Source organism: Odocoileus virginianus, chromosome 12 (genome assembly GCF_023699985.2).
Source record: "Odocoileus virginianus isolate 20LAN1187 ecotype Illinois chromosome 12, Ovbor_1.2, whole genome shotgun sequence".
Taxonomy (NCBI): Eukaryota; Metazoa; Chordata; class Mammalia; order Artiodactyla; family Cervidae; genus Odocoileus; species Odocoileus virginianus.
Genome location: NC_069685.1, coordinates 5,072,183 through 5,097,125, shown reverse-complemented (window position 1 = coordinate 5,097,125; position 24,943 = coordinate 5,072,183). Strand labels below are relative to the sequence as shown.

The 24,943-nt window shown below is 34.6% G+C and overlaps 1 protein-coding gene across 5 annotated transcripts in view; it reads right to left on the bottom strand.

Moving 5' to 3' along the window:
• FBXW7 (F-box and WD repeat domain containing 7) overlaps positions 1 to 24,943 on the bottom strand; it is a 218,721-nt gene that overhangs the window by 23,753 nt on the left and 170,025 nt on the right. For 4 of the 5 annotated variants that reach the window (XM_070474751.1, XM_070474753.1, XM_070474752.1 and 1 more), the window contains 2 exons: positions 6,198 to 6,280; positions 3,071 to 3,212 (listed from right to left, as the gene is read on the bottom strand). In XM_070474751.1, coding sequence (XP_070330852.1) covers positions 3,071 to 3,212; positions 6,198 to 6,280 — 225 coding nt within the window. Of the gene's footprint in view, positions 1 to 3,070; positions 3,213 to 6,197; positions 6,281 to 8,713; positions 9,160 to 24,943 lie in introns of those variants that run through there. The other variant, XM_020890535.2, reaches the window with a different exon arrangement.

Here is a 24,943-nt window from a genome sequence, read left to right as displayed (position 1 = left end):
TCCTCTACTCCCAAATTAACAGTCTGAAAGCATCAATCTGGTGTTGCCAAAAAAAAAAAGAATCAATGGCAACTGAAAATTCAAACAATACAAAATTTCTGGACTTTTTTAGTTTTGTTTCTAATTGGCACTTCTATTTCAGAGTGGCATTCTGTTTCAATTTCCTTTTATCTAAAATGGTATATCATTTGTTCTTATTCCATTTATAAATTGAGTACAGAGTACTTTGTCAGAATAGATGGAGCTGGACCAAAATCATGCTGTATCACTGTCTTAGGAGCAATAGCAGAACAGTAAGGGGACAAGTTCTCCCATTTTGCTTGTTATACCATAGAAAAGGCATCATTAAATGCCCCGCAGCACATCTGTAGAAATCAAGCCAGTTTAATTATCCTTCAACTATACTACATAGGTCAACTCATGACTCCCCTACTTTACTATGAAATTATCTCTCTCCAAGTTAAGCATTAAAGCATTGCAAGCCTTTAGGCAAGTGATTCATTCCTAGTTACTCTGGCACCAGCCCTGAAAAAAAAGGATATGAGGCACTACAATGAGGCCGTGGGTGTGTCAGGCAGACAAGGTACTCAAAGGATTAAGATCTTGATTTATCTAGCTGACCTTCTGTTGCTAGTAAATTTTTTTTGCTACAGAATAGTTATGTGAAAAAAATACAGTATTAAGCCTTCGGGGATAATTCTATATGTTAGTTTACTAAATCTCATTCATTCTAAACAATTTTTTTTTAAATTTACAATTAACATTTCTGAAGTTGGGATGCATCTAATAATCTATGGTATCTCAGATCTGATGACCTAATACAGTACATGGTAACATGACGACATTTCATTAAGAAAAGCATGAGTGAGCTAAACAAGCAAACACTGAACAAAGGATTCCCTAACACACCCTCAATGCAAAATAGAGCACAAAAGCTCCCTACTATAGATTAGCATTTGAGAGTGTTCTCTTAAAATTGGTAAAACTAAATAGCTAGCAAAGAATATTCTGGAACTCTGAAACACTGGGGGGAAAAAAAAGGCCCATACAAAATAAATTACAGTCTAGACTACCTTCTGATAAGCTTTGCATATAAAATAAGTATTTTGGAGGGTGTCTACAGTGATGATAAAACTATTACTGACAGTGTAATTTTCCATCATGTTGGTACTTTCCTATAAAAATCACATGAAATCAGTGCTTTATGTTCTCAAGTGCTGCGCTGCTCACACTGTATGTGTGTATAAACATGACAATGCACACTCATGTTCCTGTCTCCTCGGCTCAATCAGAGATGATACAACCGCTAAAGCATTTCTTTAAGGCACTATAAGTCTTTTTTCACCTCTAATGGGGGGAATACACCTCTTTTTAAAAGGATGAGACAAAAAATTTAGAATTCTGAGGGCATGTTTAGGAAAAGATTAAAATAACATAAATCATGAACCTAAGGTAAAAGAACTTAGATGAGGGGAGAGAATAATTCTTATAAAAGGTAAGTTTAATTAACAAATGACTATGAAAACAAAACAAACAGCTTTGTGATTGTAGTGTTCATAACATCTTAACAGTGAAGTGCAACTTTCATGCCTTGAAGCCTTAGATTCTCAAGTTCAGTAGCTGCTATTCTGGGCTAGATTACTCTGTGTTGAGGGTGGCTGTCCTTCACACTGACTCCACCATCAGATGCCAGCCGTGTCCTGCACCCCAGCCTTGCAACAGCTAAAAATGTTTCAACCACAGGAATATTTGCCCCCTGTTGAGAGGTGCTGCTCTAACCTTTCAGTTATCAACTGGAAAAAAAAAGGTTATTCTAGTTTCTCTGAAATTACCTGAAGAGTAGAAAACAATTTTAAAAATCCATTTTAAACAAACATTGCTTCAGGTACATTTTCCAGCTACAGAAGAAAAAAACTGGGACATTTAGTATTTGCTCAAGTATTTAAAATATTGGGATTTATATAAATGGGCACTTAAAAATCAGAAACAAACAAAATCCATAAAGTATCTTCTTTTTCAACCATTATTCCCCTAGGATTCAAAAAATACCATCAATCGAACAGTCAGACGTAAGGAAATATATTCATTTATACTAGTATGGTGGCTATAATCAGAGAGACCGTCACTTTACATACTTTATATTATTTACTATTTACAAAGAATGTTTAATCCATGCCAACTGCTTTGCTAAATACTTGATTTCTATGCATTATCTCAGTAGAAGAAGAGATAAATTAATATCACTATCATGAGTTGAAAAATTCCTAAGATTCAAGGTTTGGTTGTAACCAATCTTCCTGGTAAAGTTCCCCAAACTTTATATGCTAGTAAAATATAGTAATCAGAATTCTGAGCACAATAAGCTACATACAAGCACGGCATCTATGGAAAAAAGCTGCATCAACTCTTGGAGGCTATGAGGGTAACGGTGATGGATAAGTTACTACCAGTGACTAACACTCCTAAATGCTTAACTTCCAAACCATGCAGTTTAGAAAAAAGTACATTCACTAACACCAGAAATCCAAACATAAAAGAGAAAAAGAAATACCTTATTATCTAAAAAGCAATGAACAGTGCAAATGGACACTTTACACGAAATAAGCATTGGACCCTCTTGATTAATATACTTAAAATTTAAAGTTGAGTTCCCTTGTATTTAATAGCATTTTTTAATTGAGATATACTTCACAAACATAAAATTCACCATATAAATGTACACTTCAATAGCTCCCAACACATCCATACTGTTGTGTAACCATCACCACTGTCCAATTCCAGATCACTTCCATCACCCCTGAAAGAAGGGCAGTACCTACTGGCAGTCTATCCTCCAAACATCACCTAGCGATCACTAACTAATCTGCCCTCTGTCTCCCATGGATTTGTCTGTTCTAGATATTTCATATAATCACAGATTATGTGGCCTTTTGTGTCTGACTTCTTTCACTTAGCATATGATTTTGAGGGGCTATCCATGGTGTAGCATGTTCCTTTCCATGGCTGAATAATCCCTTATTGCCACAGCAACTAAGTGAAGCATTTCAAGTACTGTGTTTAGCCATGTCACCTGAAACATTTTCAGCCATTCCTGGAGGCCTGTAGGTGGCTGCACAGATGTAATTCGGCGTCGCTGTTGCCCTTGACCATTGGCGGCTCGCAGGTCTCCAAAAGTCGTTGGTGTTGCTGAACATGGCACAAGCCCAGTGGTGCTACAGAAGTGCAAGGGTGGAGCAGAGAGACATTTATTAAGGGCTAGGGGCTCTGATGAGCGATATGGTGTATCTCAAACATCAAATTCTTATTTGTATTTGCTTATTCCCAGAAAGCAAGGAGACACAAAACTTATTCTGCTATTCTTAGCTAAGTTTCCTCCCTCCTACGTAACCAGCTGTTTTCATCCCAGCACAGCTAATTGCAACCAAATGGTAGAATCTCTATGGCAAAACTGCAAGTTGTTGATAACACACCAATAATTTCAAAATACTTTCTTAGAAGATTCAGGTTCCAATTGTCTTATGACTGGTCTTTAGGAACATTATTAAGTAAAAATTTAAGTTTCTTTCATAAAAAGGGGTGGAAGACTTATTAATGCTTTAAAATATCATAAGTAGTAGTATATTCAAAGGCTTTAGACATTTCACTGGCCACATTATTCCTTAAGTTTGCCCCTAATGCCTTCTAAATTATTTATATTTGTATATTCTCTAATTTTCTATTGTTATTATTAAGCTTAGTCTATACAGTATTTGATAAGAGTGAGCCTTGAGGGATTTGCCTGGTGGCCCAGGGGTTAAGACTTCGTGCTCTAAATGCCAGGGACCAGGGTTCAGTTCCTGGTGGGGAAACTGAGATCCCACATGCTGCACAGTGCAGCCAAAGAAAAAAGAAATAAATTAAAAAAAAAAAAAAAAAGGAGTGAGCCTTGATTAGAAATGTATTTACTCAAATAGGTAGGTAGTGAGAACATATTATAAGCAACATTAAGTGAAATGAGATCATCAAAATACCATTATCCAATAATTTAAATTCTGAGACAGTAAACACACACACACACACACCACAAATCTGAAATTCAATTGATTCTGCCAACTAATAAAATAAGTAAATACTAAACATCTCTATTTTAGAGACGTGTGGAAAAAAGGAGCAGGAAGATTCAGTTAACAAAATTACATTTGCAAAGTAATCTTCAGTTTATTGAGCTAAGACAGTACAGTGTTTAAAATTCAAAGAACATATAAACTGTATCCTAATAGTTACCTATTAAGGTCTGAAAAATTACTAATGAAGTAACCCCAATTCTTTTCTATCTAGCATATCTCATTATTTTGCTTATAAATGCATCTCAGAAAAATACAGAAAAATCTTCATATCTACCACTTTAAAATCTTTTAACATTATTCATCTAAGATGGTCTCTAACATAAAACAATTAAATCTATTTTTTCTTCTATCAAATTTTAAAGGTAAGCTCTATTTTCTCCTCTGAAATGAAATAGAATGTGATTGTAACTTAAATTTTCTAATAAAAATAATGAAAAATCATAGTCTCATTTTATTATTAGAAAATCTTTCAACAAAATTAAAGAACATCAAATATACACTGACCAAGTCTCTAAAAAGACATGGCAATCAATATGCTGCCTGGTTTTCTTTAGTAAGACTGTGTTGAAGGTTAAAAATAAAACTTTCTCCTTTGCAGGTACTTTCTCAATAGAAAAAAGTGAGTGACAGAAGAAAAACTTTACTAAAATGTGTTCTATGGTAAAAATTCAGCATTCATTTATAAATGGCCTTAAAAACAACTGAACCATTTAATACTTCTGCCCTGGTATTAGTCTTATTAACAGAAGACCAAAATTATATGGTTGACTGAAATCTATACCCTAAAAAAATAGCTTACTTTAAACATTAAACTCAGCATTCTCATCCAAGAAAGAGTTTACCAAGACCAGTAGAGAAAAGCAAAAATGAAGTGAACAGTTTCATCTATCACTCCACACCCTCTGGTGAAAGTGCCAAAACACAGTGAAACTGTCAGAAGGCAAAGCATAAGAGAGGGGGTCAGTTAACATGGGAAAATCACAACAAAAAGTATTTTCTGAATAAGCAAGAAATAGCCTTACTGTTCTCTTCTGTATCATTTTTGCATTTTTGGTATATAAACTGTTCTAATTATCATGATTTCTAAATTTCAACAAAAGGCATCTGAAAGGAATATTTTCCAGAACTGAATGAAATAAAAGTATAAACTGTTCCCTGGAAGAAAAGAGATGCAATCTGTAACAATGTTTAATCACAAGTCTGAGTAATGTTAATTTTATTGCATTTTAAAGAATAACTCTAAATCAAAATTTTGAGGGGAAAAAAAGAAATGTCACATCACAAAGCTCCTACGGTTTCTATATCTAATTTTCAATCAATTATTTGAAGTGACAAATATGCCAACAAGACTCATAATAAGCCCTTAAGATGCTTTTGTCATTTAAAATTTAAAACACCACATTCCAAATGACATCCAAAGCCATTTTTAATTGGCTGGGTAATAGATATTGTGCTTAAGTTAACCTAATTAGTGTGGGAGAAGGAAAAGTTTTATACTGATGCAAAATCCAAAAATGATGGAATGGTGCAGGAAACAAGACTACAATTGTATTTAGTTGTTATGGAAACTATTCTACTGGTGTGGAAATTTATGTGTTAAAAACATTAGGCTTACAAAGCAAATAAAAGGCGGTTTCTAACACAGTAACCTCATGAAATAAGATTTCGTTAGTAATTGTGAGGTCTATTTCACTGCTACTAAATGTATCTTCAGTTACCCATATATAACTATCTACCCTCGAACAGCTGTTGCTATAGAAACAAGATACATTTGTTCATATCCATATATCAGGACTTACTTTTTAGAATTCCTTCAAAATTATAATTTAAAACTTTTGTTGATAAGAGAACTTCTGGGTGTGTCTTACTTCAATGTATTAGTAACAAAATGTATACCCACAGTGGTAGTCATTCTTCTCCTTATTTAAAATGTATGTTTCCCAATTTTCAGTGATGGCAAAATGTGCTAAATAGTCAACAGTATTAGTGACATTGTAACTCTATGAGAATAAAGTGAATGAAAGCTTTTCAGAATCAACTCTTTAAAGAAACATGAGAATAGGGAGAGAATCAAATTATACTTAATATTACCTTGTATATTCTGAGACTTTGCATGGTTTCTTTCCCAAAGAAAAAGAGCGGACCTCAGAACCATGGTCCAACTTTCTTTTCATCTATAAGGTAAAACAAATGAGATATGTTTAAAAAAAAAAAATCACCTGTCCAATTATTAAATCTTAATGTTAGCACCAGTAATACTGAAAAAAAAAAAACCCTTAAATTTTCATATGTCTGCAATATTAATTATGCATAGCTAATTCATATAGAAAATAAATGTTTCATAGTTTCTTCTATTATTTCTACTTTGTTTTACTCTTTACAAGACTGGAGAAGTGAATTTCTCCCCCTAATATTTGTGCAGAAGAATAAGGTATGGTGGTTTAAAAATTGATACCCATCGTATATATTCCTTGAGAGTAATATACCTTTCACATTTTCTGGTTTAAGGACCAATACATGGGAATATGTCAAGTTAACCCACACAGAAAAGAACCATATTCAACATGCTGTTCTTAGTGATTTTCATTTTCGTTTAAAAGACATATTTAATTTCAAAATTAGAATGGAAGTAACAGTCAGTGATTTAAAACACATTATTACAAAAGGGTAAAGAGAATAATGTAAATAGAATGCTCTTGAAAAGTAATTATGATAAGGCATAAAGAATGACTGTGGGCACTGAGGACAGTACAAACAGTAAACCCATAATAAGAGGGAAATCTAGAGATAATACAATAAAGGTAGGAAAAAACCATCCGTTGATATTCACACAGAATATACAGCTCTATGACTATACATTATAGATACTCAGGACAAAATATACTAACTTGAAAACCAACAAGAAAAACGGAAAGATTTTAAAAGAATGAGTTATGCATCTTTGTAAGGTATATCCAACATTTGTAGTTTTGAAAGTATTTCATTACACTACATAGATATGGAATACTGCAAATATATTCAGAATTACATTTTGTCATCAATACTGAAATATCTACTTTTTATAACTGTTGGTTAATGGAGGTCATCTTACTATAGATATGTTATAAAACTATATAAAATAAAATCTGATGAGATTCAACAACTTATATTTTAGTAATCCTTCTAAGATTTGTGCTTGCTAATTAATTACTATACTACTGAAAATAACGGGAGGGGGGATCCCCAGAGTGATAGAAAGTTATCCTCAATTTTACAATAAGGTGAAACCCTAGCTTTGCAGTAGCCTTATTTTCTTACCTACTGCTTCACATGGGAACACCATAACACAGCATGCTACACTGTAAATACTAAAAAGAACCAAGAAGACTCTGAAAATCTTTTTGAATCATATTCAAGATAATAAAAACTGTGTTTTTATCATCATGAAGAAATTCTTCTAGAACACAGGGATTATTTTACAATGTTAAAGGCAAGACATGAGGGTATGACAAGCTCATCCACAATTTATACCTCAGTTCACGAAAATACCGACTGAAAGAAATGGAACTGGTCTTATTTCAACCCTTCAAGAAGTTTCTGTACTTATAACACTGCTCTAAAGTGACTCCTCTCAAAACCCATTATTTTCTTTCTCCAAATAATTTTAATAAAAAGCAAAAATAAATGCTTCAATACATAGGGTAGCCACGTGTTTACACATATATAAATTATAGAACACACACACACACACACAAATTTATTCATCAGGAAGGTCAGTACAGATTACCTTAAAAATCTATTTTTTATAACTTCTATGGATACTCATTTTCAAAATTATGTTGATAAATTTTGATATTCATCGTAATTAAGTTAGGAATACTGGCTTTCAGAACTTCCGGGATATCTTGTAATTACAATGGTGCAAATACCATTTGCCACTAAAGGCAAACTTTATTTCCATCTTAGAAATCCTTCAGTGAATAAAAATGCCCAAAATTCATTTCAAGGGAACCACTGAGAAAGGACTTTCAAATTTAGAATATTTGATAAAATAAAGCACTTTCTGTATGACTATATAAGTCTTTTTTTATTATATTGTTTACTAAAAATACTGACTTAAGAACCAAAAATTAAATCTGCAATTTTGAAGGGGTGCAGAAAGTCAATAAAATCTCTTTAAACATAAATCCCTAATATTCTAGTGATTCTACACTTTAAGAGAGGCAACTAAAGGAAAAAAAAAACACCCTAAATACAAGGCATAGAAAAATTAAAGGCAAAAAGGTTCACTGAAAGCTAACTAAGGGTAGAGTATTTCCAGGTCAGCATTTAACAGAGCCACGTTTCTAAAGTACGAATATATTTTTAGAGGAAAAATTCTCAGATTAAAATACTCATTTTTATTTTAAATGTAAAGCTTTTTTCAGCTCATGTTGTCTTTCCATTATTTGCTTACATTCACGATATAAAACAGAATACCAGACAACCAGCCACCCACCAAAATTAGAGGATACTGCAGCCATCTCTGATGATACAGATTTTCCTTTTCAGGCAGGCACACACACACACACACACACACACACACACACACACAGTCATACAACACAGGAAGAAAACAGCTTACTTACTTTGTAAAAAATCATTTTTAGTGTGCCGTAGAAACCCATATTTTCTGGATTTTTCCCCTTCAGTGATTCTGTGCCCCCGTGTGTCCGGCTGCTTGGCAGTCTCTGACAATATAAACCTTTTTCAGGTAGGTATGTCACAGATTCTAATGTGGACATGCTCAGGCACGTCAGAAAAGGAAGATTAGGGAGCAGAACCGGCAACAAAACTCCACAGTAGACGCAAATGCAGCTCTGTATCAAACCGCTTCTCGGGACACACATACATACATGCAGCTTGACTGAGGAGAACTCGAGGGAATAATGAGAGAGAACCGAGAAGATTATTGGAGGAGACTCTGCCCTGTCAAAGCCTGGACTGGAGAGATTCCTCCCTCAGCAGCAGAGGGATCAGATTACATCTTCCCTTGAACACAGAATGGTGCAGTCCAGGATTCAGCAATGCAGACTGCACATCAATTATATGGTGATCCGCTCCAGGGAACCCGTAAGCACACAGCGCGCTGAACAGAGGGAGGGGGTGGGCAGTCAAGGAGACCGCCCCCACGCCACAGCCCCCCTCTCCCCTTTCAAACTTTCGGGAGGTTATTTTTACATTTTGTAAAACCTGCATTTTTGAAGAGTTTTAAATGGCAAGCATCATTTCCACAAATAAGTCCTTTCAGAAACATTTTGAAAATGGAATATGTTTTCATCTGGTCCTCCCAAAAGAAGCGAAGCAGTCTATGTTCACTAACCGCTACCCTATTGCAGTCCTGGCATAGGCTGATCAGATTTTTCAAGGAGCTTGGACAGTCCAAGATAGGCAGTTGCAAAGGGAAGAATGAGAGATTCTTTAAGGGTGATTTACAGAAAGGTAAACCAGCTAGGAACATACCAGCATTTGCAGAAATTATGTAATAAGTTATATTTCAACCTGCATATTTCTTATATTAACATTTAATATAAATATTCCCTATGCTTTTCCATCCCATTCATTTAAAACACAGTCTTCAAAAAAAATTACCATACACTGTCAGTCCTTAGTAATCCTGAGAATATCTTTCTATGATGAACAAACTAAGTATATAAAGTCCGGCTGAAAGGTTCAATTTCTCCAAAGAGAACAAAAACTGTGCTCATTGGAGAGTCTTATAATTACGTGTCCATTTAATTATGAGTAAACAGGAGGCACTGGACTCCCACTTACAAACTTATCTTTACAGAGTATACTGCTTGACATTAGAAACATATTCTATATAATAATAAAAGGCATCAAAGTTTGCCTGAAGGCAACATTTTTCTTAGAATGACTACTACACAAGTCTAGATATTTCATCTTGCAACTTGCTACAAAACTAGCTTTGGAGGCAATTATGAGATTCTTTGGACTAGAAAGGCCCATTATTAAGGGTCTAGTTAATTAACTTCTACCCTCCCCATTAACGTTATTACAAGTAAACTGTGTCCCTACAGTTATTTAAGCACTTAGAAAGTTTCTTCAGGAAAAAGGAAATAACATCTTGACTTACTACATTTTAATACTTTTTGCTGTGGTAATAAATGACTTTTGTTAGAAAAATGATTCTAAATGATGCATAAAGTAGTATCATTTTTTAAATAAATGTTTACCTTTATAATTAAGATGTTAAGTCAGAAAAAAAGAAATTAAGTCAGCATAATGTCTTTTTATTTAAAACATAAATAAGATAACCTAAAATTTTATGAAAATGTATATCTTGGGTCTTCTCTTGGAAGTTATATTCTACATATTATTTTTTTTAATCTCCTTACTGGCTCTTAAACTAATTCTTAGCCTCAGAAACAATATGTACATGTACTCAACAAAAGTTGGTCTTCTAAATAAACAATTAACTTACTTCAAAGGAAACTTCCTTTTAAAAAGAAATGTTACTCTTGTCAAAAAAAATTCCAACTATTAAGAATGGACTCATAAACCCCCCTTTTTTTTTTTGAAGCTTCAGAGCATTCAGGATTTGAAAAAGAAAAAGAACCTCTCCCCATTCTGGGCTATCTGAAGAAACTAACTGTAAAAGCAACACCTGAAATTTCCTCTGAAAGCTTGTCAGAGGACAGAGAGACTACCTATCAGTCACATAACAGTATATACCTTGACTACAATTAAAATCATGCCCTATCTCTAGTTGAACTAACCTTTTCAAATAAAGTCTACTCAACTGAGGACACAGACCAACTTTAACAAACCAGGAACACTGTCTCAAAATACTGGACAGTTAAAGAAGAAAACATCTTAACTTTGTATATTCAATGGAATGCTCTTCTGGTTTTATGACTCCTATGTATGGCTATGAAGTTACACGAAAACCTGATTCCCACAAATGTATGTTTATATGTAGGTATGTATATTCACTTTTAAAATTTCTGAATAGGCAAAATATTTATATAGCTCAAAAATCAAAATGAAATATAAAAATAAACACTGAAAAGACTTTCCAACACTCCCAACCATCTATCATGGTTCCCATTTGGAAATGATTTTTATTAGTTTGTTTATCCTTTATGTGAGAATTAAATATTTGTAAGTGCTCATGAAGACGTAACATTTCCAAATATTTAAACAATTCTCCCTAATATCTTGTTTGCAATGCTAATTTGAACTACAAAGAAAGAATTTGTCAAGCAAAAGCTACTCAACCAAGTCTTCAACTAGTTTTCAAATTAACAGAATAAAAATGAATGATTTTCAATATTCTTTGAAGTACTAGTAATAGGGCTTCCCAGGTGGCTCAATGGGTAAAGAATCTGTCTGCGATGGAGACTCAGAAGATGCAGATTCGATCCCTGGATCAGGAAGATCCCAGAGGAGGGCATGGCAACCCACGCCAGTACTCTTGCCTGGAGAATCCCATGGACAGAGGAGCCTGGTGGGCTACAGTCCAAAGGGTCACAAAGACTCAGACACGACTGAAGTGGCTAAGCACCATTCACTGAAGTACTAGTAATGAAAACTGTGATCTATTACATTACTTTCATCAAAATCTATTTATGAACAAAGCAAATGAAATCATTCTCAAATTCCTATTTCTGAGAATTTTGGCTAAAATACAAAAGTTTAAAACTTTATCCAGAGAGTTTTTTTCAGTAATACAACTAGTTTACTAGTCATATTAACTAATAAGTGAAATTAACTAGCAAGTGAATTAGCAGTAGTAATTAACTAGTAAGTGAAAAAGCCAGAAAATACTTGTGTTTGTCACCCACATTTTTAGAATATCTCAAAGTAGTCAATAATTATTTTTCACTACAATAAACTAAATCTTCATATAATATCAGCTAAGCAATAAATTCCCCATTCTATAAAATATTATTTCTTGTGCTGACTGACAAGTTATAAACCTTACTGAAAATCTATTAGCAAGGGGATGACTGACAATGAAGCCCTGGATTATAGCCTATCTGCTAATTCAGACCCAGTGCTCATCTCAACACAGACCCACGGAACTAGGAGTGCGAGGAGTGCATGAGAGCAGTAGGAAAAACTAAAGAACAGCATAAAGATATGAAAATGTGCTGCCCCAGAGTATAAGCCTCTGGGGAAAGAGTGGTAGAAGAATGATTAACCTCTGAGCTACTGCAAGAGAAATGGCTCTTTCTAAGCAATTGGTGGCGATAACTAAGTTTTCAGAAGGGCAAGTTGTGGTTGACTAACTTTTCAAAAGGACAAGTTGCAGCTATCGGCAGAAACAAAAACTGACCTACAGGTAAATAGTGTGAAAAACACAGACAGCAAAACAGTCTTCACAGTATCATGTATCTTCAGAGAAAAACGTATCTATATACAGGGTGACAACAGAGGAAAGAGTAGCTAACATATTACTTTTCCTCACCTTGACTCTCAGAGTTCATTATTTTCATTTAAAATACTTTCTTCCATTACACTTTTATCATACCTCATTGTAATTATTTTTATACTTCTTTCTCCCCTCCCATTTGAAGGTTCACAGTTTTCTAAGACATAGTACAAAGATGATACAAAACAAATAAATAATAATTTTGAATAAATAGCCATTTAAGCAAGCCTTTAGAATAAAAATTTTCTAAAGCATATATATATATACCTAATACTAAATTATACTTAGTGCTAAAAAGTCCAACTGTTATAACTAGTTGATGATACTATAAATACTATTGGTACTTTGCCAACCTTTAAAATTTCATTTTCATTTTATAATAGTAGTATAATATATTTATATAGATATATCAGTGATTTTCTTTACTACTACTATAACAACATTCTTTACTCTGATGTTACATTAGGGATACCACATACCACAGTTAGCTGTCTTGCCCAAGCACAGAATTTAGATTAGAGAGTTTGGGATTTCAACATCAAAGAAAGGAATGCCAAACATGCTGAGGTTGAAACCACCTTTGGAAATCTCACTAACCTACTATCATTAGGTTCCTGGGGTACAAGTTCCTATTAAAATGTTCACAATTGATATTGGCAAGTTAATAACCCTGTTCTATCACAGGTATATTAACTATTAAAATAGGATGCATGCTTAGTACATACATTTTCCCCAACACAAGCAGGTGGCAGTACTGATCAATAAGCTATTTTCACATTTATTCATTCATTAAGCATTTACACCTACTGTGTGTCAGGCACGGGATAGCACATAACTTAAAAAACTTACTTTCCCCTCCATTGAATTTATGGTCAATTTAAGATAGAGAATAGGGTTAGTTCCAAAAATTTTTTGAGAATATGTAAATATGTAAAATGAAACAAGGTGAGCCAGATTTAGTTTGAAATTACCATCCAAGGAAGCATATATTAAAATACTACTATATTAAAAAAATCCCAAACACTATATACTGTAATATATAACAACTTGGTTTAAAATAACACTTGTTGGGAAGTGAGGGGATGCTTATATATAAAATCTTAATCTCAGTAAATCAAAATGTAAATCAAAATATCATAGCTCAAATTGGTTTAAAATTTTTTTAACATAATTACAATTGTACAAGTGGTACTTATTTTTTTTTCTTTTTCCTGAAGTTTAAAATATTTATAACTTTCTTTACAAAAATGCAGCCCTTGAGGATCTGACAAATAAGTTACAATAGAGATTCAAGATAAAGGGTTTTTTTTATCCCTTAGTTTGGGCCAAATGATCTGACAAATATATATACAAAATGTATGTATCTACCAATATATGAATATACACACATACAGAATTTCACAAAATAATGCAAGTTAAGAGTTCTATTTATAACGGCCACAGAAGAAAACAATGAAAACGGCAGCTTTGCCTGTTTTCTCTTTTAAGTTTTATATTACTATAGAGCTGGCAGAGACAAAATGCGTACTAAAACATTACTTACAATACTTCTTTGTAGACAAGCGACATTTGTAATAACCTGACAAACTTGTAAGTCACTCTGAAGTTTATCCTGAATTATCTAGAAAGCAATTAGTCTTTAAATCTCATGTTCTAAACCCAAAATAAACTACCAGTAAGCATCTTGAATTCATATCAAAATTTCCTCCCAAGTTTTCATTATAAATTTTTTTGTAGCAATGTCTTCAGTCAAGTAAGAAAAATATCATGGGAAACTATTTTTAAAAGGTTCCAGGAAAATGGAACAGCAAATATGACCCAGGAATGAATTTAATTAACATGGAGAAAGAATGAAATCAATTTTCCTTCCATGTGCTGCTTAGAACCATATTCACTCTACTCTCTTTATCTAATTTAATATTTACTGCTGCTATCTGAAAGGTTCAAATATATTTACATGGCTTGAGAAAAGTTTCCTATAGATATGGTATATCAATCTTGCATTGTAATATTAAAAATAACTTTTCATTTTAAGGACTGCTTAAAATTCTGAAACTAATTTCTTTTATTAGCTATTAGTCCTTGCTGAAAAGTTTTGAGAAAAGAGATAAAGACTAAGAAGTAAAAAAGTTATATCCATTGAATCAACGAAAAACCATTAATAGCAGGAAGCCAGACAGTGCAGAACTAGAAGGGTGTCTGAAAATCACCTAATTCTCCTTGATTTGTGGAATGAACCTAAGTTTAGGAATCAGACTAATCTCAGTTTAAAGAACAGCTATATCATTATTAGAGTGTAACCTTGGCAGGGGTTATTTGACCACCATGAGTTCCAGTTTCCTTTTATTTGTGCAAATGTAGTTGTAATACCATTTACCTTACCAACCTATGTGTCATTGCATGGACACAGAGGTGCCTGGCACAAACATGCTATAAAATAAGAACAATTATTTACAGGTGAGAAAGGTAAGGTAGAGAATTAAGTGTCATGTTCAGGGTTATACAGCTATTGTAGAGCCACAGACTCCAGTCCCAAGTTCATTACTTTTAACTGATTTCCATTTTATGTGTGATGGCTCAAGTTGAGCTACAAAAATTAGACATTACCAAAGAAGGAAAAAAGTACTATATTTTGCAAATAGCAATTAAATATGCAAACCACAACTAAATCTTGATTTATTCAGTTCATGGAATGATTATCTAGGTCTATATAACTATGCTTCTGCTACACATGGCAAATTGGGGGCAAAAAGATGCTAACTGGGGAAAAAGTAACAGAAACAAAGATTTAGGTTAAATGGAATCAATCAATTAAGAAATAATCAAGATCTGCAAGGTGCTACTGAAGTCAAATAAAAACATTACAATAATCCTCCACCCTTAAGATATTTAATATCCAACTGTCAAGACAAGAAGCTAATAAAGAAGAGTATCTGACTGAATATCAAGTGCCAAACTAGGTAGTGTAAGAAGTCAGAAAATGGAGAAATCATTTAAATAGTCATTTAAGTAGATACGGAATTGCTTCTAAGTTTAAAAGACTAAGTCTGATAGATGTTGAAGAGATAGAAGCGAATTATCATCTGTGGACCTATGATACATGTGGAAATGTCACCATCATTAACTTGAAGTACTGTCAATATCTGTAACACTTCTAGCAGTCACTAGTCTTTATAGGCCTATTTAATGGAACCCCACTCCAGTCCTCTTGCCTGGAAAATCCCATGGACGGAGGAGCCTGGTAGGCTGCAGACGACGGGGTCGCTACAAGTCCGACACAACTGAGTGACTTCACTTTCACTTTTCACTCTCATGCATTAGAGAAGGAAATGGCAACCCACTCCAGTGTTCTTGCCTGGAGAATCCCAGGGATGGGGGAGCCTGGTGGGCTGCCGTCTGTGGGGTCACACAGAGTTGGACACGACTGAAGTGACTTAGCAGCAGCAGCAGCAGCAGTATTATCTCCTAATTCAAACACTTAATACTACAGTTAAAATAGTCCTTAACTTACTAGTAATGGTTTCTTCAAAAGTACTTCCTGCCATGATACATACTTCCATTTTAGGGCTAATATATGGCTTTCTGCACAAGGAGAACTTTACTGTGTGGATGTGAAAACTTTAGACTTCTTATTTTAGTTACAAACACTGACTAAGAAGGGGTCCTTCTGTTTCCAAAGGTACGTACCTAAAGGTACTATTTCCAAAGGTACTTACTTAAAAGCAGGTTATACCCTTGAATGGGGGCGGGGAGGGGGGTGGATAGTAAAGAAAAAAGAGAGTTCTTAAACATTCAAATGTCATATTCATCAAAAAAACTTTATGAGAAGACAATAAAAAACGTAACTCAGGGCCAAAGTGGATACCTGACTCACTGATTCTCACCCACATGTAGCCTCTACTGTTGAAAAGTGCAGCTCGCTTGGAAAACGAGATACTGCGTCTTGTTCTACCCCCAGTCCCTTCTTCCCATGACCTGCCCCTCCAGCCTCTAAACTCACAGTTGCCTCCTAAAGAATAGATTTCAGTACAGAGCATTCTGAACGCACAGAAACTGTTCATCATGTAAGAAAGAACTAAGAGAAGGGTTATTAAAAAGCAGGGGGTGGGAGATTCAAACACATGGTAAAAGGTGTGACCTTCTGAAAATGTATACATACATATATATATGAAAGTGTGTGTGTGTGTGCACTCATGTATATGTATGGATGGTAAAAGTCTACATAAATATACAAAAATGTGCACAGGGGTTACCTAAGTGGCTTAATAAGAGATTTTCTTTTTCTATTTTCCTGTTAGTAAACAGGCATTTCTTACTATGTGCTAATAACTGTTCTAGGCACTGGGTATAAGACAGCAAACAATGCAGATGAGATCCCTGGTCTCATATGCCTGACATTCTAGAGTTGGGGAAAAACACAGTTGTTGTTTAGTCATTCAGTTGTGTTCAACTCTTTGTGAATCCATGGAATGCAGCAAGCCAGGCTTCCCTGTCCTTTACTATCTGCCACAGATGGCTCAAACTCATGTCCCTTGAATTGGTGATGCATACTAATAAATGAGCTAATAAATGAACAAGATAATTTCATGTAATTCTAAGCTCTACAAGAAGGCTGAATGCCGAAGAATTGATGCTTTGGAATTGTGGTGCTGGGGAAGACTCTTGAGAGTCCCTTGGACTGCAAGGAGATCAAACTAGTCCATCCTAAAGGAAATCAACCCTGAACATTCATTGAAAGGACTGATGCTGAAGCTAAAGCTCTACTACTCTGGCCACCTAATGCGAAGAGCTGACTCACTGAAAAAGACCCTGATGCTGAGAAAGACTGAGGGCAGGAGGAGAAGAGTATGACAGAGGATGAGATGGTTGGATGGCATCACTGACTCAATGGACATGAATTTGAGCAAATTCAGGGAGATAGTGAAGGACAGGGAAGCCAGGCGTGCTGCAGTCCATGGGATCACAAAGAGTCACACGTGACTTAGCAACTAAACAACAGATGTGCAATTGAACTGCAAAAGGAGAACATTCTCAACAGTGGTTCTATGTTATTTTTTATATTTTCAAAAATGTATATAAAATTGAAGACCACTCATAAAGTAATTCTCACATGTTGAAATCAGATATACAGAGAAAATGAATAAAAATCTTTTCAATTCTTTCATGTACAATTACTTTTCTACTTCTCTTATCACCCATCATCTCATACTAATTCTCAAATGTAGCACCCATTCCAAAAGATTCCTAAGCTTGGAAAAGGAAGAGACTGGAATAATTATAATTGTAGTAATTATTCTGTACCATGCACCAAGTACTATTCTAAAGCCTTTATATCCAGTAACTCAATTCTGTAAGAATGAAAGGGTATCTACCATATCATACCTCTATTTCCTTGCTCGTGCACTTTCTACACCCTGATTCTATCTTTCCATTTGATAATTTACTCTTTTTGAGAAAGAGATAGATACTGGCCTCAGATCTCTACAGATTGTTAATGTATCTGCCAGCCTTACTTTAGCAGATGTCTACCATGGTGAAAGACGTGGTCACCCTTAGTTATTGGGGGCAAAATGATTTTACCCATGCTACACTTTTAAAGACTGCTTCCTCATGATCATAAAGAAATTCAGAACATGACCACAGCACCTCAAGGTTGGAAAAAGCCTTCAAATAAAGTTTACTACAGCCTCGGGTATGTTCTTAGGCAAACTTTCTCTAGCACTCACTGTAGTCATCCGGGATCTTTACCCTTAAACACAGTTATTCTGAACTCTGTGATCCTGGCTTACTCATTTTGATAATTATGTTCAATTATAAATATTTGGCTAGCAGATACGTAAAAGCCAGATTCAAACTTATTGTACTTTTTAAAACAAAACATCTCTTCTCAAGTACCTTAAATACTTTACAGAAGAATTCAAAATGAGGAAGGGAGAGCTTAAACCAATCTTTTAAAATTGTAGTTATGAATCAAGTTTAAGAACTTGAACTTATTTCCCTTATTTAAAAACATTTATTAAGTATCTATTTCATATCGGTGCTAGGCCAGGAAGAAACATAAAACACACTGCATTCTTCCTCTAGAAAGTGTACATCATACTGATCTTTAATCAATTCTTTACTTATTTTAGAGTAGCTTGCGTGCTCTTTAAGTATTCAAGTGTTTGATGTAGCTGTCAAGTGAGTAGGGAAGAACCTAGTAATCATGCCCCCACTACATTTAAAAAGGAGGATTCTAAATATTCATTTTAGAAACATCAATTTACATTTTAAAGCAATTACTGTATATATAATTTAACAAACTATATTCTTTGCTTTGAAACTATCAAGAATTATATGACTAGCATAACACTTACATGATCCCTTACCATTTCAGCAGATTCCAAAAGGCTTGAAGAGTCAGTAAATAAAATCTGAGTACAAAGAAATATTGCTGGAAATAGTCATGAGTAGGGTTTGACAGATTTTGCCTGTCGTGGAAACATTTTCAAAATAACTATTAATTTGAAAAGGTATCTGATCTACAGTAGTCTTTGATTAGCAGTGAACTACAGGATTGATGTTTAGGAGCACTTTGATATCTTGGCAACACTACTGTAATAGAAATATTTTACTTATAAGCTTATTTTCTTTATTAAAAAGTTTTTTAATATTTAGCACATAACTTAAAAAATATTTATCTATAAATACTCAAAGTCTCCAAATATTTACAAATTAACTTTGAAAGTTTGTCACACTCGATACATGACTCTGTAAACATTTCTTTTTGTAGAATGGATATCACTGGTTTCCCACCAGTTACAAGAAAGCATGGTATGTAATGATGGCATGATGACTATGAAACAAATCTGCATACAACAATTATGAACTGCTCTATGCACACAACTTGTCTGTTGAAAACTGCTACATTGTGGTAGAAGAAAATTAAAAAAAAAAATCAATCTAAATTTTATTTTTATTGAGTCAATGCGTGTTCAAATGTCTACAACATGGAAAAAAAAAATTCTGTGAGGAATAACTTAAGTCTCCCAAAGGATATAAAGTCAAAGGTAGCAAAAAGATGCTGAACTTTAGAATATTCTTAAAACTGTAATATTTTTTAGCTCTTGGGATAAAGACACACACAGACACATACAACCCTCTTCATTTTAAACCTTTCCTTCAAAGTTATTCTATCAGGACACAAAATAGCAAATCAAGAACTAAAATATTTTTCAAGAGATGTTAAATGAAGACATATTCATCATCATGATCACAATATAAAAAAGCAAAGATTAAAATTAGATGGCATTTTCTAAGATATTCTTACTCAACTAGCTTTTATTAAATAATTATAATAAATACATTTCATTAGGCCAAGATAAAATTTACTCCTCACCAATTAATTTATTTCAAAGACCTTAACTTTGTGAAGTTCACTCTATTTGTTTATACAAAAGTAACAAAGGAAAAGGATATTACTGTGAGGAAAATTTATGGTGATCTTCTAACCCCAAATTTCATTTAAATATTATCAGTGTCATCCAAATGAATCCTGAGTTGTAGAATGGTTCTCTATTTTCTAAACAATGAAATAAGAGAGAGAGAAAAGTGAATAGTGACTTAAACCTTTTATTTTTATAGATCTAGACTACCACATTCTAGAAACAGTTAGCCAAATTTACTGAAAGCCAGACTCTAAGCAAAAAGTATACAAAACTGAGCAAGATACAGTACCTATCCTGGAGAACTTCCCAACTGAGAAGGACAGAGAAGCCAACAAAAAAATGACAAATCAATGTACCTGATAAATAAAACTGCCCAATTTATATGACAACACATAGACCTAGAGAGAGAAAAAAATGTTTTCACACATGGCAATTTTTTAAACCAAAAGAATAAAGAAAAAGTAACACTAGATTTTAATCTGACTTGAGTGTTCCTTCAGTGCTCGCTATCAAAAATATTCAACTCTGAATATGCAATGTTAAAAAAAAAAAAAAAGACGTTCTCTTAAGAAAATGAAGTATACAGGGAAGAAAATTTACTATACTCCAGGCACTCTTCTAGGTACTTTACTTATAATAACTCAGTGAAACTGTGCAACAGCTCTATGGAGTAGGTATGATTATCACTTCATTTTACAGATACGGAATAGGAACAGTGAGTTTAAGTAACATTCTCAAGGTCACACAACTATTAAATTGGTAACTGAGATTTAACCACAGGCAGAGTTTGGTCTCCAGTTTATAGAAAATGAAATAGGGTTTTATACACACACACACACACACACACATACATATATAGCAAGAAGTAGTGTTAGTTAGGACATCTTTAGGATGCTTCCCAGTCTATCTCAGTGTGCAAACATGTGATGCGTGGATGAAATTTATGTTAAGATTTGCAGTGGGCACAGCGAGAGAAAGGACAAACTACACCACTAACTGTGACTCTGGACACGCTTTACTTGTGGGGGTTTACTACGAGCAGCTAGCGGAAGAGTTAGCCGACACGTCCTTGGTGGGGAACTGCTCCCGTCAGCTCGGGCGCGGCACTGAGGCTCCACAGCCATCAACAGGCAGACAGGCAGAGAGTCTGATGGAAGGTGCTCACAATACGTGAGTTTTGCCTCCTTTTCCGAAATCCCTTAAGAACTTCTAGCTCCTAACCCTTATTTCTTCATGTTCCATGCTTTATTTCCTCCAAATGTGAAATAATGAAAAAGAGCTGAGAACAGAATATGCAAACGTATCTCCACTGGAAGGTCGCTTCAAAGAAACTACTGGGTTTTTCACCACTACCATAATGATGTGAACACTATAGCAAAACAGGCAAAAGTTACATATCATAATACTTACTGAAGAAACTGCTTCAAGTGGTCTTTACTATTTACTCTAACCCAAATACACTTAACAGGGAATTATGACTTTTCATTTTTAATTTTTAGTTCAGCAGACAGCTTAAAAATGCTTATTAACCAAGTAATGTATATGTGTGTGTATTATACATACATACGTACATATGCATATACACATACATATGTATATGTGCACACAAACATAGCACTTTTCCACCTGAGTACATCAGAACATACTCTACAATATGTGATTATCACTCTGGCTGTGTTTCTTAATTTCATCATGTGACCTTTTTCTAAGAGCCAATCCATCTCAAATAACTATCAGTTTGATCCATGTGTGGTTATCACTTTCTAGCAGTAAACATCATTGGGGACACATGCATATCTCTATGAGTCTATCCTACATTTTATTCTTTTGACTAGTTCTAATTATCTATATTAGATATACTAGGATACATAATTATATTATCTATACTAGGATACGTAATTACAACAAATTTAGATTTATATGGTTATTTTAATCTCCCAGAGACACTCATTCATCCAATATTCACTTGGTTGCCTATTCTACACAAGCTAAATTAAGTACAGTCTCTGCTTCATGACTGCAGTTCACAAGTGTAGTAGGGGAGAAAGACAATAAAACAAAACAGAGCAAAACTGAAACTAGTAAGTAGGGTTTTGACTTGGTTTGGGGTTCAGAGAAGGCTTCTCTTCTTTAAAGGAAAAACTAAGCTGTGTTGAGGTGGGGAGGGGCATGCATAGGGCTGCAGTGCTCAGAATAAAGATACTACGGCAGGTGCAAGATGAAGCTAGAGAATTAGAGAACGACCAGACTGTGCAAGATCTCACACAGGATTTTGGTCTCTATAATAAGAGGAATGAAAAGTACAGTTAGTCAAGGGAAGGACATGATCCAGATAAACCTGCAATACTGTTCTGAATGTAATGTTAAGAAGGAATGGGGAAGTCAGTGCGAGTGGATGTGGAGACGCCGAGGAGGAAGCTATTCCATCAGGCGTGCAAGAGGAAATGCTGGCCTGGACTAGCCACTCTCCGTCTAACAGATGGATAGAAGTGAACAGTTAAGAGATAGTCAGGACATAAACCTCACAGGACTTGGTGACAGATTAGTCATGGGACGGAAAGGAGAGGGAACATTAACGATGTTGACAAGGTTTCTTACACAACTGGATGGAAGATGACACATGACACTGAACAAGGTCAGTGTTCACTTTTGTTTTCTAGGGCAGGGAGGATCATAAGTTCCACTTTCGTCTTATTCGGTTTGAGGTGTCTTTGAGACATCCAGGTCTCAACTCATTATCACGTTCCAACTGGCTCTGCTGCTGCTAAGTCACTTCAGTCGTGTCCGACTCTGTGCGACCCCATAGGCAGCAGCTCACCAGGCTCCCCTGTCCCTGGGATTCTCCAGGCAAGAACACTGGAGTGGGTTGCCATTTCCTTCTCCAGTGCATGCATGCAGGCTAAGTCGCTTCAGTCGTGTCCGACTCTGTGCGACCCTACGGACAGCAGTCCACCAGGCTCCTCTGTCCACGGGATTCTCCAGCCTCTGGAGCTCAGTAAAAAGGTCCAGATAGAAGATACAATGAGGGAATGACCTGTGTACAGGTCATCTCTAATTTCCTTCACAGAGCCACCTCCTCCCCATTGTAAGGCTGTGAACACAGGGCTTGAACCTCACACCCTGTCAGTGTGGACACATTCATTGTCTCTCTTCCCCATTAGACTATAAGTTCCATAAAAGCACTGACCACATCTATTTTGATTCCTATCGTACCAGCTTTTCACACACTTTCTGCACATATCAGAATATCAATAACTAATATTTATATGAAATAATTAAGACTGTAAAATATCTAAGACGGCAGAACTACAGAGATTAGTAACTGAAAAAGATTAATTCTCAGCATAATTTAAAAAACTCAATTCAGAATAAGGCAAGATGATGTATAAAACATTTCATATATTTATTATTTATTTAGTATTGTATTGGGTTTCCCTGATGGCTCAGATGGTAAAGCATCTGCTTGCAACACGGAAGACCCAACTTTGATCCCTGGGTCAGGAAGATCCCCTGGAGAAGGAAATGGCAACCCACTCCAGTACCCTTGCCTGGAAAATCCTATGGACGGATGAGCCTGGTAGGCTACAGTCCATGGGGTTGCATAGAGTCACACACGACTGAGCAACTTCACTAGTATTGTATCATACATATAATTACTTATATTTATATGTTTCTCCTCTCAGAAAAAATAAAAATTTCTACATATCTATCAGTTACACAATTCAAGTATAAATTAAACTGGAAGAAAATAATACAGTTTGAGGAGACGAAAATGTAGTTATTTTTATTGCCTGTGTTTAAAAGGCAACCGGTTTAGAACTCCCTGTACCTTTGAATATAAACTTCCACCAGTAAAGGCAGCATACAGTTTTAACAATATTTAATGTACACCATTTATGACAGATTTCACCTATCAAGCATTCTATTGATTCACAGGTATTAACCTAACAGATAGCATTTTTGTGTGTCTATTTTACTGACATGAAATCCATAGCATGAAAGTTTTTGAGGGTTACCAAAAGCATTATAACTAATATTAGCTTAAAAAAAAAAAAAACCTTTGGCAATATGTACAGAACAACAGGCTGAGTTCTGTTTTCATTAAAATTAAATCGAAAACTGCATATCTTACAAATAAACCTAGCCTTATTTGGCTTTACCTGCTTTTTATCATCATCTCCCATTGAGACAGGATGTATCAAGAAGCAGTATATTTAATGAAGGGGTCAAAACACTAAGATCCTACTGAAATATCCTTTACAAACTACTGATATTTTTTCAATTACTACTTTATTCATTTTGGTTTGGTGAATATGAAAAATATACAAGTAATAATTTTAATAAAAGATACATTTGGGGCATTCCACCACTTAATTTTGAATGCAGATAGAATATATCTCATCTTAATCTTCAATGTGGTCAACACCACAAACATGGATTTCCAAATCCTCTTTTGTTTTCATCTTCTAACCAAATTCTCATATATCAAAACTGAAGAATGTCATTACATCGCTCAGAGAATGTTTACATGTTCAAAGCACATATATCAAAACACTTTCGTATATAAACATACTCTGGGAACATTAAATATATTTGAAGACTACAAAATAAAGTGCAAGATGATGAAAAACACTAGCTTACAGTTCTAGTGCATTTTAAATTAGATTAAAAAGAAACAAAATACATTAAAATTTTAAAAAGGAAAACTGATAAAAAAATTTTGGAAGAGGTTGTGGTTGACCATTTATTACTTTTTTGCATTAGAGTTAATTAATATTCTAAAAAGGTCTACAAAAAGCTGAACAACCTCTCAAGCTCTGAATTCACGGCACTGACCTTAGACTTTCTCAGAATGATTTTTAATGCATTCTGTTATTAGTAAAACCTGTTCAAACACATGCCCCATCTGCCAGCACCCTATCTGCAAGAGAGCTTCTTATTCTTGTAGACAGTGCAACTTCTGCTTGCTTCCTTCTTGTTTCTACATACCAGCT